We start from the raw sequence: 15,896 nt of genomic DNA on the forward strand, positions 1-15,896 counted from the left end.
GAAAGAGGAGGGAGGGAGGGAAGGAAGGAGAGAAAGGGAAAAGGGAGGGACAGAGGGAAGGAAGGAGAGAAAGCAGGGAGGGAAGGAGGGAGGGAGGGAGGAGGAAAGGAAAGAAGGAAGGAAGGAGAGAAAGAGGAGGGAGGAGGGAAGGAAGGAGAGAAAGGGAAAAGGGAGGGAGAGAGGGAAGGAAGGAGAGAAAGAGGAGGGAGGGAAGGAGGGAGGGAGGGAGGGAGGAGGAAAGGAAAGAAGGAAGGAAGGAGAGAAAGAGGAGGGAGGGAGGGAAGGAAGGAGAGAAAGGGAAAAGGGAGGGACAGAGGGAAGGAAGGAGAGAAAGCAGGGAGGGAAGGAGGGAGGGAGGGAGGAGGAAAGGAAAGAAGGAAGGTAGTACAACAATAGAATAAAGTAAACAGTTTTTTCCAAAAAGAAAGTGGAGGAGGGGAGGTCTTAAGAGTGAATCTTGCTTGGTAGCCTCCTAACTTTGGGGGATCAGTCCTAACCATGGAGGACCCTTTCTTAGTATGGAAACACCTGCGGGATTTGCTTTGTCTCCCAAGGCCCCTCTCCGATGCCCCTCATCCCCCCCCCCAACAATTTGTGGGAACAGCTCATAATGTTCTGACTTTAGCTTCCCCAAAAAGCACGAAGCAGAATCCTGGTCCCAACAAAACCCCTTTTATTAAACAAATAGTGAATTCCTCTCATTCTCCTTCAGCAAAGTCTTTCAAGGGAGAATTTACAGTCGCAGACCTTATCTGGCTTGGAAAGAGTCTCGTAGAGTCATGAACCAATTAGGTGAACGAATTGTCTCCTGCAAACTCCACTCCCCTTTTGCTCCTCTTTTATTCCCTCCGGGAGGGGCCATTCATTGTCCACTTGTGGCCTTACTCCCAAGTCGACCCTTGTTCTTTAGCTGTTCCCTTTGTCTGGCAACTCAGCGCATGCGCACACTGGGAACAGGCTTCAGCTGTTCGTCTGCCTCACTGATGTCTGACTCCAAAGGCAGCCGATAACAGGCATATGGCTCTGACCCCTTCTCTGCCTCCGATGCAGAGCCCTCATCAGAGGACTGGCCCATGTTCCTCTCCAACCTCCTCACTGTCCGAATCTGCTGCCAGCTCCGCTGGTGGGCCACAACACATAAGACTTGCACAGCTTCGCATGTACCAAGGTATTCCACAAATCACCTATGGGGTAAGAAATTCCCCACTGGCCAAATTCACCACAGCAATCCAGGCTGTTCTGTCTTTTTAGTGCCGAGTAATTCTTAAACTCAACTGTTGGGTCGTGATTCAGGTTTTCTGCTACAGAACAAGGATGTTCTTGTTCCAATGAGGTTTGGAGATCTCCTGAAGGAAGCTGGTTGACCCCACATTCTCCTTCCATTCTCATGCCATGCCTGCAGTCTGGTCCTTCCCACTATTTGTAGAGCCTTTTTTGGGGGGAAAGATAGCGCAAAAACACCTGGAGAACTTGGGAAGCCGGGTTGAGAGAGATCTCCTGACTTTTCCCTGAGTCCACCTTTGTTCTGAACCATTCTCAAGTTTGATGCTTTCCTTTTATGTTTGGAATTTAATGCACTGGAGAAAGACTGGAGGATTTGCAAGTCTAAAAAAATCAACCGGGTTGATCTGCAATGAGATTTCTGAAAACTACTGTACTGTATTTCTGGATGAATCTGGATCCTCTCTCATTAAGAACTCCGTGAATCAATCAATCTATCTTTCTTTCTTTCTTTCTTTCTTTCTTTTTCTTTCTTTCTTTCTTTCTTTCTTTCTTTCTTTCTTTCTTTCTTTCTTTCTTTCTTTCTTTCTTCCTTCCTTCCTTCCTTCCTTCCTTCCTTCCTTCCTTCCTTCCTTCCTTCCTTTTTATTTATTTATCAACAAATACAAGAAAACAAATAACAGAGTACACACAGACATGGACACATGAAATTTTTTTGGCACAAATAAAAAAGGATATAAATTGGCAAAACATAGCCGTGAACACATAGAATGATTACATATAAATGGGGACAGTAGGACAGGGACGGTAGGCATGCTGGTGTGCTTATGCACGTCCCCTTAGGGACCTCTTAAGAAACATAAAAGGTCCACAGTAGACAGTTTAAGGTAAAAGGTATGGGGATTAGAGAGACTAACAACAGGATCAGGTAGATTGTCCCAGACATTTACTACTCTATTGAAAAAGTCATATTTCCTACAATCAAGATTAGAGCGAATTACATTGAGTTTGAATCTATTGATGGCCCTTGTGTTATTATGGCTGAAATTAAAGTACTCATTTACAGGTAGAACGTTTTGGTAAATAATCTTATGAATTAAGCATAGGTCGGATCGTAGATGACGTAGTTCAAGGCTTTCTAGACCTAAAATTTCAAGCCTGGTGGTATAATTTTATTTCGAGCTGAGGATTTGAGAACTCTCCTAGTAAAATATCTCTGGACCTTCTCTAATGTATTGATGTCTGAAATACAGTGAGGGTTCCAGGCAGGTGAGCAGTATTCAAGTATGGGTCTGGCAAAGGTTCCCTTTTATGTTTGGAATTTAATGCACTGGAGAAAGATCGGAGGGTTTTCAAGTCTAAAAAATCAGCCGGATTTACCTGCCGGTTGACCTATTTTGGAGTATAGCGTTACCAGAGAGAAAACTTCATAAAATAAGATTTACAACTCTTACAGCCTTTTTTGCAATGGTGTTACAGTGAGCTCTGGGACTTAGATCTTTAGAAATAAGTACTCCTAGGTCCTTGACAGAGTGTTGGTCAACTTTTAGATCGTTTCCAGCCAGCAAATATTTGAAGTTCTTATTTCTACTGCCAATGTGCAGGATTGAACATTTGTTAGCAGAGATTTGGAGTTGCCAATTTTGAATTGAATCATTTGCATTTTCTGTCCAGCGCTTGATTTCTTTCCACCCCTGAATCCAGAAACAGATGTGGATGTTCCTGAGGTTTTGAGATGGCTGAAACCATCAGGCTAGAAGCCGACTTTAAAAATTAAGAGCAACATTATTCTGCCTTTTAAGAGGTTTGAAGTCTGCCTTTTAATAAAGCTGGGAGGAGAGAAACTTTTATGTATATCTGGCTTTAAAATTAAGATCCTACTTAATTAACCTAACTGACCCTTTGAAAGGAGGAGAGTCAAATTTATCACATACAAAACATTGATGGTTCCTGAATAAACCAGGGGAAGATGGATTTGTTCCCTTGTCCATTAGCAGCAAACCACGTTTTGGTTTCTTCAAACTTCTGTAATATCGGTTTAGTTCAGGATCTCAAGGGAAACTAAATTGGTGCTCCTTCCTTCCAAGCCACAAAATATTTGCTTTTTGCATGAAGCAAAAACCATTTTTTTAAAAAAAGTATGTTGGACCACCACTTTTGAGTCACGTGTGCCAGGAAAAATCATTAATTTTGCTTCATTGTGCTGTCATCATTTTCATATTTTAGGTGGTCTCTGTACCTTTCTACAGAAATATAAGCATGATCTTAATAGGAGTTATTTACAATGGGTCTCCAATCCCCGAGCTGTAGATTGGTACCGGTCCATGGCTTCATAGGAACTGGGTCACACAAACTTCATCTGCACATGTGCGAGATCTAAATTGCCCATGAAACCATTTCACACACACACACACACTGGCCTGCGGAAAAGTCTGTCTTCCACAGAACAGGTCCCTGGTGCCGAAAAGGTTAGGAAGCGCTGATTTACAACACATATCTAGATTTTATCAATTTAAAGTTGTAGTTTTAGGATTTTCGCATCCTGGGGCACGTTAATGCCTCAGGAAGCACATACTGTAAGCATGATTTACTGTAGTCATAGCTCTGTAATTAAGATACAGGAATACCTGGTAAGCTACCTATAGCTTAACTTTTCAATTTTCACTTGAAATATTTAACCGTTGTAGGAGGAAAGCCACATTAGTAGCAAAAGCCAGGAGTCTCTTATCACCTGGCTTATCACCTTATCACTCTTATCAACTTTTTCTCAAATTGGCACTTTTAAAATGGGTAGACTTCAGCTCCCAGAATTTTAGCAGAATTGGAAGTTCGCCGTCTTAAAGACATCAAGGTCGAGAAACACGGCTTTAGACCAGGGGTCTGCAAACTTGGTTCTTTTAAGACTTGTGGACTTCAACTCCCAGAGTTCCTCAGCCAGAACTTCAGCATTTTTTTAAAAAAAGTACATAGATGTCAAAATGGCATATTTCCCATCTTTGTGACTCCTTGCAGAAAATTCCTTCTTGAAATCTCAGGGAATAGAGATTGAGAAGTTGGGTGGGGTGGACTTCTGTATCCTTCCCACATCTAGGAGAGTGTAATTAATCTCAATTAGACAAAGCAGAGGAATGTAGCAAGAATGTCCCCACTCCAGGAAAAAGGAAGTGGACTTGGACCGGGCTTCAGTAGAAGTCCAGAAATACCATAACTAATATATTTCAGCTTTGCATAAAGAGAAGAAACGTCAACTTCCACAGTTGTTTTCTTAAAAGCAGCCAGCAACTCCATGGAATGTGTTTCCTGTCAATTAAAGGAGGGGAAAGGCAAAAGAGGAATAAATAGCACAAAGCTACCAGAAATAAGGAACTGTTCTTCCACTAATGAATCTCTGAAGTTGCAGAGAAGTTGCAGCACGATTTTTAAGTGGATATGGCTTCCCCATTGACACAGAGGAAAGAAGAACTAGGGGTGACATGATAGCAATGTTCCAATACTTAGGGGGCTGCCACAAAGAAGAGGGGGATCAACCTATTCTCCAAAGCACCAGAAGGCAGGACAAGAACCAAAGGATGGAAACTAATCAAGGAGAACAATAACAAAGGAGAAATTTCCTGATAGTGGATAGTTGCCTTCTGAAGTTGTATAGGTGCTCCGTCACTGGAGGTTTTTAAGAAGACACTGGATGGCCACTTGTCTGGAATGATATAGCATCTCCTGCTTGAACGGGGGTTGGACTAGAAGATCTCCAAGGTCTCTTCCAACTCTGCTATTCTTTTACCCCTAGCAGTTTGGTGCCCCAAGAAGGAATTTGGGAGCTGCATTCTGAAAGGACTTGTGATGAAAATGCAACTTTTTGCAGTTACAGAATAGGAAGTTCCAACTTCTTATTGACACCTGAAGAGTTTTATTTCTTGGAATACCTAAGATCCTAATAATAATAATAAACATGCCGGACTCAACAATTATCAGTAAGAAAGATAAACCGTCTGGATCAGGGGTCTCCAACGTTGGCAACTTTAAGACGTGTGGACTTCAACTTCCAGAGTTCCTCAGCCAGCTTTTCTGGCTGAGGAACTCTGGGAGTTGAAGTCCACAAGTCTTAAAGTTGCCAACGTTGGAGACCCCTGGTCTGGATGGTGGATGTAGTAGACAAAAGGAAGTGAACAAACTAGAGAAAATGACAACATACAAAGTCCTGCAAACAGAAATAGAACGACTGTGGCAAAAGAAATCACAGGTGGGCCGGAATAGCTCAGGCTGTTAAGAAGCCTGTTATTAGAACACAGTAGCCTGCAATTACTGCAGGTTCAAGCCCGGCCCAAGGTTGACTCAGCCTTCCATCCTTTATAAGGTAGGTAAAATGAGGACCCAGATTGTTGGGGGGGCAATAAGTTGACTTTGTAAAAAATATACAAATAGAATGAGACTATTGGCTTATACACTGTAAGCCGCCCTGAGTCTTCGGAGAAGGGCGGGGTATAAATGTAAACAACAACAAAACAAAAAAAAAAGTCACAGGTGCCTTGACTACAATCCCAAAAACATTTGGAGTATCACTTCAACACCATTAGCATTGACAAAATCCACATCAGTCAATTGAAAAAGTACATTTCGCTTGGAACAGCTTATATCTTGTGACAATATCTGTAACACCGTCAAACAACAAGATCGGCCTATCCCAGATTTTGGGAAAGACCCGATAGGTGAAGATGCCAAATCCAGTCTCAACATCTGGCTGACTGTGTGACCACCCTTAGCAATAAGGTATTCAATTTCTACGGTGCAATTTCTCTGCTGCCTAACTCACTGATTCTGGGCAGCTTGCTAATTTGCAGTAGCAATACACAGTACATCTATGCATGAAAGTAAACAAGAGCACAGCTACCAGAGGGATGCAACGGCAGGCGAGAATGATAAGATTAGTAAATTATTAAAAACAACTGGATACAATCTCCATGGGAAAGAAAACAACCAGCTTTGGAGCTCGTGGTTTGACTTTGCAAGATTCAGACTTCCGGATCTGGATGAGCAGGAGGAGGTAGCCAGGATACTGAATTCATAAAAGTGTTTTTTACTTTGATTTTCATAGCCGCTCAGGGCTTTTAGACTTTCATTAATTAATTGATTCAATTTAAAGATCTCCCTCTCTGTCTCTCCTTCTCTCTTACATACAAATAAAAATTAATCTGGCTTTGGGTGGTGCCATTTTAAGCAGTGTTTTTAACGCAAGCTACTCTGGAAAATTACTGAACAGAACCTGAATCACCCAGCAAAAATTCAGGAATAACAAGATGAAGAACAAAGCCACCCATTCAGGTGTGGGTTCCTTCTGTCACCAAATTGCAAACCTGAGAGCACCTCCAGTGTGTAAACGTGTGCCTCATCCGTGCAAAGACCATTCTGCCCACCCTGCCAAGGAGCAGCGTGCTTGGCATCCAGAGGTTTTTGACTGCTGATTGAACTTGCAATGATCAGCTGCAATGAAAAGCCATGCCCAAATCCACTGGGCCAATTTATCAACCCTGAGGTGCTTTGCGAAAGAAGTTTCTCGAGGGTGTTTTGAGAATTTCTCTTGGCAGCATTTTTATTACCAGACTTCGTTGGGAGATTCTGTTGTTGTGTTTCCTATGACGCAACTTCGCATTCCATCTGGGTACCACATTTCCTAATCTGGGGGGGAGGGAAAAAAAAATGTCTTTTAATATCTTTCCTTGAGGTTCAGTTCAAGGGAGGCTGGAAAGAGAACGGGGCCATCAGAAAACAGACAAAGGTAATCCTTGACTGATGACAGAATAAGATTTGGAAGGGACCTTGGAGGTCTTCTAGTCCAGCCCCCTGCCCAAGCAGGAGACCCCATACCATTCCAGGCAAGTCCAGTGTCTTCTTAAAAAACGTCCAGTGATGAAGCATCTACAACTTCTGAAGGCAAGTTGTTCCACTGGTTAATTGTCCTCACTGTTAGGAAGTTTCTCCTTAGTTTTAGGTTGCTTCTCTCTTTGATTAGTTTCCAACCAGTTTCTTGTCCTGCCTTCAGGTGCTTTGGAAAATAAGTTGACCCTCTCCTCTTTGTGGCAGCCCCTCGAATACTGCTATCTCTTCCCCCAGTCCTTATTTTCATTTGACTAGACATACCCAGTTCCTGCAACCATTCTTCATATGTTTCAGCCTCCAGCCCTCTAATCATCGTTGTTGCTCTTCTCTGCACTCTTTCCAGAGTCTCAACATCTTTTTTATATCGTGGCCACCAAAACTGGATGCAACAGAACCACAACTGAAACCAGAATTTCCATCACTAAACAAGGCAATGAGGGAGTTAAGTGAGTTACACTGCAGCTTAAATGAATTGCACCTAATTTTAAGGGGTTTTTTTTGCCATGGTTCTGAAATGCATCACTGTACTCAGTAAGTGAATCATATGATCATTAAGCGAATCTATTTCTCTCACTAATTCTGCTTGTCCGAAGCCAGCAAATGTTCTTTAAACTTAAAGAAAGAAAATCTGACAGGAATTTTTCTCCCCATCAAACTGAGAACAGATAGAAAAAAAATCAAGAGATAATTTTGCAGCACAGCACAGAATGGAACGTGTTTTGTTTAAGAAACAGCATGGAAGGTTTCCTCAAACTGCAAATATTTTATTTGTAATATTTTATCTGTCATTTGGTCAGAGACTGTTAATACTTCCACACAATTCCCCCCAAAGAGAACTCATTCCAAACATCTCATTTCCCTCCACTCCCTCCTAAAAGTTAAACACTGTTCAGGACATTTTTTTTATTTTTTTTTGCTGGAGAAAAAGCAAACGCGTTTTGAAACAACCATGAACTGCAAACTACAAACCTCAAACCTTTAAATTATGTGCATGCACACAACAGTTGTAATAGCAAGAGGCTGTCAGCTGAAGAAGCCAACAATGATTTTCAAAGTTTGAATCAGAGGTGTGTGTTGTATGTGTGTATGTGTGAGGTTAGGGTACATGCAGCAAGTCACTGCCAGAAAAGCTGATGTGTATATTTTTGAGAAAAATAAAAATACAAGCAACTAACACACTAATATTCAACCAAAACACTATGTGGGGGAAAAAAGTTTCTATGTGAAAAGGCAGCTCTTTGTTGCTTATTTTAGCTGCTCTAAACCATTCAAGAACATCAAATTATAGGAACACAAACCCTCTGTAGGTATTTTCTCAAGCTATTACCCTTGGCTTCCCTAATCCAAAAACCAAACAACCAGCAAAATCAATAATTTTCTGCTATAAAGCAAAGAACCATTCTCCTAAATTGTTTGCCCCTAAATCCTACCACCCAAAGCGGGAAAACCTCTTTAACTCAGCAGCTGCTGCCTTCTTCAATCTGATCTATTCAGATGTGTTGGGACTTCAACCACTATGCTACACAGCCAGCCTAGCCTTCTAAGTGGCGACTTGGAGTTCTGAAAGTTATCAGATTGAGGAAGGAGACCACCTAGAGGATCCTGTCTTTTGAGCAGATGGTTCGGTTCCAATTTCTCCTCTTCCGATGAGAACTTTGTAAAGATCTTTGGAATATCCGATTCAATGAAGGGGGAAAAAAAGCATTCAAATTGTAAAGCAAAAGCTAAACATTTGCTTCCCTGCCAGCCCGAACACTACGATTTTTCCACTTATTAATTTGTATGCTTTGAAAATCATGGTGCTATTTTTTTTTTATTTTATTAAAAAAAGGGTTTAATCTGGCCACTTTTGGAACCCTGTTTTCAATTACACAATCTGCAGAAAACTCATCGGGCTTGGCTACTCTAAGTTGCTGAACACGATCCAATAGTCCTCTTCAGTCAACATGGCTTCAGAACTCCCTCTAGGAGTTGACCACGTGTCCCGACCACGTCTCATGTTTCGTGCCCGGAGCTAGGTGAGTGATGTTGACCTCTACAGCTTGAAGTTTCTCGTTCTTTGGTGGAATGGTGCACACCTTGTAGGTGACCTCATCACCAGCTACCGGAACATATTCTCCTTCAATACTGTAAGATAAATAAAGAAGATCATAACTACTTTAATGGAAGGGAATCGGCTGTCCCAATCCACCACCTCCATCAGGTCTATGGAGTCATGGTTGTCCCAAAGGTGCTTTTTCAAGAGGCAAATGGACTTCCTTTGTTTTTGCTCGAAAACGTTTCCCTTCTCATCTAAGAAACTTCTTCAGCTTCTGAATGAATGGTGGATAATTCCACCAGAACTGAAAAACTCAAGAACTAAGCTATGGTTTGTTTTATTGAACAAGCCACTATTAATCTATGGAGATTCTCAGTCATCCAGGTCCTGGTTGTCCCAAAAGTGCTTTTTCAAGAGGCAACTGGTCTTAATTTTGTTTTTCCTTGAAGACGTTTTGCTTCTCATCCAAGAAGCTTCTTCAGCTTCTGAATGAAGAAGCTTCTTAGATGAGAAGCAAAATGTCTTCAAGGAAAAAACAAAGAAAGTCCGGTTGCCTCTTGAAAAAGCACCTTTGGGACCACCAGGCTTAGCTTCTTCTCATCCACCATCCAACCCACACAATGTACCAGAAAACTAAGATCAATCTTCTGGTCCAATACGAAACATCAGTATATGAAAATAGCGTTGCAGCTGGATTAAGGCTGTGAGCCCAACTTCTCCAAGGATAGATAACTTGGTGACCACAGAAGTTTTGGATTTTCTCAGCAAGCCCAGCCAGCATAGCCAATGACAAAAAAGTGTGGAAGATTCAAACTTCTGGAGGATTCAAAATAGCCTATGCCTCGTCCATCCCAATTCTTGGCCTTGAAATGGGTTATTCAGAAACCTCACGAACACTGATAGAAATACGGTTATTTTTTTCCTCACTGTTGCCCTGTATTAGCAATGCAGAAGACTACTGATATTTCAAGGAGCATAGTGGCATAATTTGATTTCCCCTTCATACATTGAAATTTACCTTGTTTCCCTGAAAATAAGGCATCCCCTGATAATAAACCCAATCGGGCTTTTGAGCGCATGCGGTAAAATAAGCCCCCCCCCCAAATAAGCCTCCCCACAAAAAATAAGCCCTCCCTGAAAATATTTAAATGCATGCGCAGCCGGTCCCCGCCATTTTCTCTGGTTAGGGTTAGGGAGACGGAGCTGGAAATCAGGTAAGACGGCAAGAGGAGTCCCGTCTTGCTCCATGCCCCCAAAATAATAAGATCTCCCCGAAAATAAGGCCAAGTTCTTATTTTGGGGTTCAAAAAATATAAGACAGGGTCTTATTTTCGGGGAAGCATGTATAGAAGTTTAGAGCTTAGTGTGAGCTACTCTGCTGGCTTTTCACTTTTGCTTGCTGAATAAAAAGAGAAAAGACCACCCGCCTTCCTTTAGAGAAGGGGAGGGGGGCATCTTCATGTAGCTTCACAGCTTTTCTCACTGAGAAAGTCTCTGACATGTGATTCCCACTCCAGAGATGCGCCAGCTAGTCCAGGGGTCTCCAACCTTGGCAACTTTAAGCCTGGAGGACTTCAACTCCCAGAATTCCCCAGCCAGCTTTGCTGGCTGGGGTGTTCTGGGAGTTGAAGTCCTCCAGGCTTAAAGTTGCCAAGGTTGGAGACCCCTGAGCTAGTCAAAGATCAAATCTTGCAGTCTGCTGATCGGACCATGGTCCAAGGTGCTAGGTTTTGAGTTTTAAAAATTGTGGGGTGGTTGTTGTTATTAGCGGGAGCTTCTCCAAGAAACCTAGCATTGGGTGTTGTGGAAACGGATCGCCCATGGGGCGTTTCTCCTTCATTATTAAGGAGTTCCTGGCAGCTTGTAAGAGCTTTGGGTATCCTCTTGCTTGGCACGCAGACTTGTTACGTTACGCTTTTCAATGGTTTGCTTCGGCTAACGATAAAGTTCAAAATCCCTTTTATTTACTGGCGTGTTTATTGTCTCTGGAGCCAAAAGAAGTAATGGCCTGGGTACGCTGCCCTTGGCAAAACATACACTCCAAGACTGGCACTTAAAAGCCTCCTGCATGCTAATAAGGAACAGCCACCAAGCCTTCTTCCTAGCCATTTTCTTGACCTCTTGTAAAACCATTGAACGCCGTGTCCATCACTTGCTGACAACACATTCCGCTCTTGGCTCAGACTCTTGTAAAAAAAACAACCGCCTCCTTTTATGGGCCTCCAGCATTATTTCCAGTGGCTGAGCCCATTGTACTAACACTAGAAGAGGGAATACATTTCTATCCACGTGTCCTACCCTGTGCGCGTGAATTTATTTATCTTTGACTGTTTCCTGCTTTTGATCTAAATTACAAAGCACCCGGCCTTTTTTTTTTTTTTTAACTACAGAGACTCTGCTCTCAACCTGCTTATTATTTTGAATGCTTCGGTTTCTTCCCTTCCCTCTTTTCTCCTTGTTTTGCAGGATGGAGGAACCCAAACTACCTGTTGTATTCCTTTTGTAGGACAAATGGTAGGTTTCTGAGAAGGGCAGTTTATTTTCCTTGCTAGCTTTCCCTTGGCTGACCTTTGCACTGACTCCTGCAATGGGATTTCAAGAGCGAATCCAGATTGTTCCCAACCAGCTCAGATACCGGCAATGAAACGAAACTATAACTGAATTTGAAGCCCACCAACCCACCCCTCGGGTACCGTTTGTCAGTTTTGGAAGGCAATTTTCTTTTTGCTTCTTAACTGCCACATATTTTAGCTGGGGAAGTTGGGAGGGGGTTGTTGTTGGAGTGGTAGAAAGTTAGTCATAACAACATTCCGTATTCAAGGACTTTGCCTGCGTCTGCCTGAAGATTGTATCCAGTTGAGTGTGAAGAGTTGACTGGACAATGTGATGAACTTGTGGGTGTGGGGCAGGGCTGTGAATTGTCAACTGAGTGTGGAAAACCTGGAAGCTTTCAGTTTCGGGTTTTCCCAGCTGTGCCAACATGACATCTCTAATAAATTGGAACTTTGAGGAACCTCAAACCTCAGAGCTTTCTTTTGTTGGGGGTGTTCCTTGGAACCTTGGAACCCTGACACCATTTCCAGTGACATTTCCCTACAGATAGTCCTCGACCTATGACCACAATTGGGACCCAAACATCCATCATTAAGTGATGTGGTCATTAAGTAAGTCATACCCAATTTTACAAGCTTTTTTTTTTTTAAAAAAGAAATGGTTCTAAGTTGGAAAGTTAGGGTTAGAGAACTCGGGTTCAAAACCCCAAGCGCCACGAAATGGGCTGAGTTCCCATCCTCGCTCCTGCTTCACTTGGCAGTTCAAAAGAATGCAAATGCGAGCAGACAAATACAGGTAGTCCTCGACTTACGACCACAACGGAGCCCAAAATTAATGTCGCTAAAGTGAGACATTTAAGCGAATTTTGCCGCCATTTTACGATCTTTCCTGCCACATTTGTTAAGCGAACCACCGCCGCTGTCAATTTAGTTACCCGTTTGTTAAGTGAACCTGGCTTCCCCATGGACTTGGCTGGTCAGGAGGTTGCATAAGGGGATCACATGTCCTCCCCCCCCCATCCCCCGGACACTGCAAACCATCATCGAGCACCCGGATTTTGATCCCACGACCGTGGGGATGCTACCCCGGTTGCAAGTGTGAAAAATGGTCTTAAGTCACTTTTTTTCAGTGATGTCGTAACTTCGAATGGTCACTAAATGAACAGTTGTAAGTCGAGTTCTACCTGTGGGTACCATTTCGGTGGGAAGGTAACGGAGCTCTGTGACATCAAGCTGCGGGAATGTCTGACTGCAGACGTGTCTCCGGACAACGCTCGCTCAATGGCTTTGAAATGGAAACTAGTATTGGCCCTCCATCATCGGCAACGACTAGCAGAATAAAATCCGCAGGGACTCCCTTTACCTGTCCCAAAGCGGAAGGCCACTTGGATTTTGAATTCTTCAACAGCTAGAAAGCAAGAGGACTAGCACCCTGATTCCAAAAGGAGGTTTGCTTACTCAGAAATATGGACGAAGATCTCCGGGCCTCCATCACTAGGTGTGATGAAGCCGTGGCCCTTGGATCGGCAGAAGCATTTACACACCCCACTATAGGTGGGTCCTTCGGCGGCTCGTGTCGTCCTATGGAAAAAGACAAGACTCGTTCAGGGAATCGGAAAAGAGCAATCAACTTGTGTTTGGGAAACTACATTTTGTTTAAAGGAAGTTTTAACACCCTTGTTTTGTCCTAAGCTGGTAAGACTTCCTACCGTTTTTGAGACTTCTGCTCTTCAAAATTTAGCTTTAGTTTTACATAAAAGCCATTCCCATTCGGTGGGTTTTACAGGGTCAGGAGCCGGCTTCCTAAATATCTCAAGAACTGTTTTTAAAAGCCAAGGATCCCATCCATGGGCTTGGAAAGGGGTAAGTAAGGCCTGCTGGATCTCAGAAACCCTGAAGATCAAAAGAGAGACAGGAATGGAGTCAATGATTAGAAGATTATGTGTTTGAACTTGCATGTTGATATGGCTTACAGGCAGATAGATGGATGATAGATAGATAGATAGATAGATAGATAGATAGATAGATAGATAGATAGATAGATAGATAGATAGATAGATAGATAGATGATATAGATATAGATAGATGATAGATATAGATAGATGATAGATAGACGATAGATTGGGCTGGGAAGTGGCTCAACAGGTTAATGCAGCCTGTTATTAACACACAGCTGCCTACAATTACAATTACTGCAGGCTCGAGTCCCACCAGGCCCAAGGTTGACTCAGCCTTCCATCCTTTATAAGGTAGGTAAAATGAGGACCCAGATTGTTGGGGGGGCAATACAAGTTGACTTTGTATATAATATACAAATGGATGAGACTATTGCCTTACACAATGTAAGCCGCCCTGAGTCTTCGGAGAAGGGCGGGATATAAATTCAAATTTTAAAAAATAGACGATATAGATATATAAAAGATAATGATATAGACGATAGATAGAAGATAGATAGATAGATGATAAATGATTGATAAATAGATGATATATAGATGGTAGATGGTGACGCGGCTAGGGGCTAGGACATTGAGCTTGTCGATTGAAAGGTCAGCAGCTCAGAGGTTCGAATCCCTAGTGCTGCCGTGTAACGGGGTGAGCTCCCATTCCTTGTCTCAGCTTCTGCCAACCTAGCAGTTCGAAAGCATGTAAAAATGCAAGTAGAAAAATAGGGACCACCTTTGGTGGGAAGGTAACAGCGTTCTGTGCGCCTTTGGCGTTGAGTCATGCTGGCTACGGAGACGTCTTTGGATAGCACTGGCTCTTCGGCTTTGAAACAGAGATGAGCACCACCCCCTAGAGTCGGCAACGACTACCACGTATGTGCGAGGGGAACCTTTACCTTTTTAGATGATAGATAGATAGGTAGACAGACAGACAGACAGACATGCAGAGAGACAGATATGGAGTTCTGCAGGATTTAGCCAAGGGCGGAATTCTACCAAAGGAGAAAGAATTCTAAAAATGTGTTGCAGAAGTCAGATTTTGTATACTGAACGATACAGAAACATGTTCCAGGTAAGTTTAGACTGAAAAAAGATTTGGGGTTTTGGGTATTAAAGGCAGAAACGTGTACTTTTATAAGGGGGTTTGCCTGGATGGCAATTATAGAAGAGCAAGGATGTGCTCAATCACAAAACCAATTCATAAACTCTCATGATACAGCAGATAGATGTAGACCTTAACCTTTGACTGTAACTGGGCCTGGCAATTACAGTCGTCAGTCCAGTTGGTCATTTTGTGACCTTTTTTGTGGTGGCCATTAACTGAACACCATGTTTGTTAAGTGAACCGAGCGTCTGCTATGTGCTGGTTTTTAATGGAAACCAGAGATAAAGAGGTATGGCGAGTTTTAAATTGTGGATTTTTAACAGTGGGTTTTAATGCTGTACACCATCCGGAGTTACTGCCCATGAGTTGGACAGCTTTAATAAATAAGTGAATAAATAAATAAAACTTGAGCATAAACACAGTACAGCAATGTGAAGAAAGGCCTGCAAATGTTATTTCAATCTTTTAAAAAAATATCTAATTAAATGTACCAAGCCTTTAATGCTAGACCAAGCATTAAGATCAGAAAACGAGAAAGGGGGAGAATAAAACCCAGAATCAATTCCATCCTTGTTCACTAACATCTGGCTTTGATGCCCACTGAATTCCATGTTCTTTCTGAAATGTCTCAAACGTGGACCAGAAATTCTGGTCCACCTAACTCAATGCAGCTTGAAAAGAAAAAAAAATCAGAACCTGGAAGGCAACTGTTGACTCATCATTCAGAATTAACAGAATTACAGAGCTAGAAGGGACCTTGGAGGTCTTCTAGTCCAACCCCCTGCTCAAGCAGGAGACTATATATACCATTTCAGACCACTGGCTGTCCAAAGTCTTCTTAAAAACCTTCAGTGATGGAGCACCCACAACTTCTGGAGACAAGTCGTTCCACTGATTAAGGGAGAAACCAGGGAGAACTTTTGAGTTATGAACTCTTTGCTCATATTTGTGGCTACACCTGGCTGAGAGTTCTGAGAGTTCTCTCTCACCTTGACTTACTGGACCGAAGTGGTTCTGATGCCATGGAGATGCCAGGGTGGTTGCACACCCTTTCCTACCAACCGGGAATGGGAGAAGCTGGGAATAGCTTGAATCCCATCTCCTCTCCTTCCCTCCTGCTCACCACCTCTCTCCCTTGCACAACTTTTGAGCTTCTGACCTGGATT

At 42.7% G+C, this 15,896-nt stretch overlaps 1 protein-coding gene across 5 annotated transcripts in view; it reads right to left on the bottom strand.

Moving 5' to 3' along the window:
• Positions 1 to 7,830: 7,830 nt before the first annotated feature.
• The window catches only part of CARHSP1 (calcium regulated heat stable protein 1), a 29,042-nt gene continuing 20,976 nt past the window's right edge, over positions 7,831 to 15,896 (bottom strand). For all 5 annotated transcript variants that reach the window (XM_058157538.1, XM_058157539.1, XM_058157537.1 and 2 more), the window contains 2 exons: positions 13,141 to 13,263; positions 7,831 to 9,219 (listed from right to left, as the gene is read on the bottom strand). In XM_058157538.1, the coding sequence (XP_058013521.1) occupies positions 9,057 to 9,219; positions 13,141 to 13,263 (286 nt within the window). In that variant the 3' untranslated portion in view covers positions 7,831 to 9,056. The remainder of the gene's footprint in view (positions 9,220 to 13,140; positions 13,264 to 15,896) is intronic.

The sequence above is a fragment of the Ahaetulla prasina genome, chromosome 14, assembly GCF_028640845.1.
Source record: "Ahaetulla prasina isolate Xishuangbanna chromosome 14, ASM2864084v1, whole genome shotgun sequence".
Lineage (NCBI taxonomy): Eukaryota > Metazoa > Chordata > Lepidosauria > Squamata > Colubridae > Ahaetulla > Ahaetulla prasina.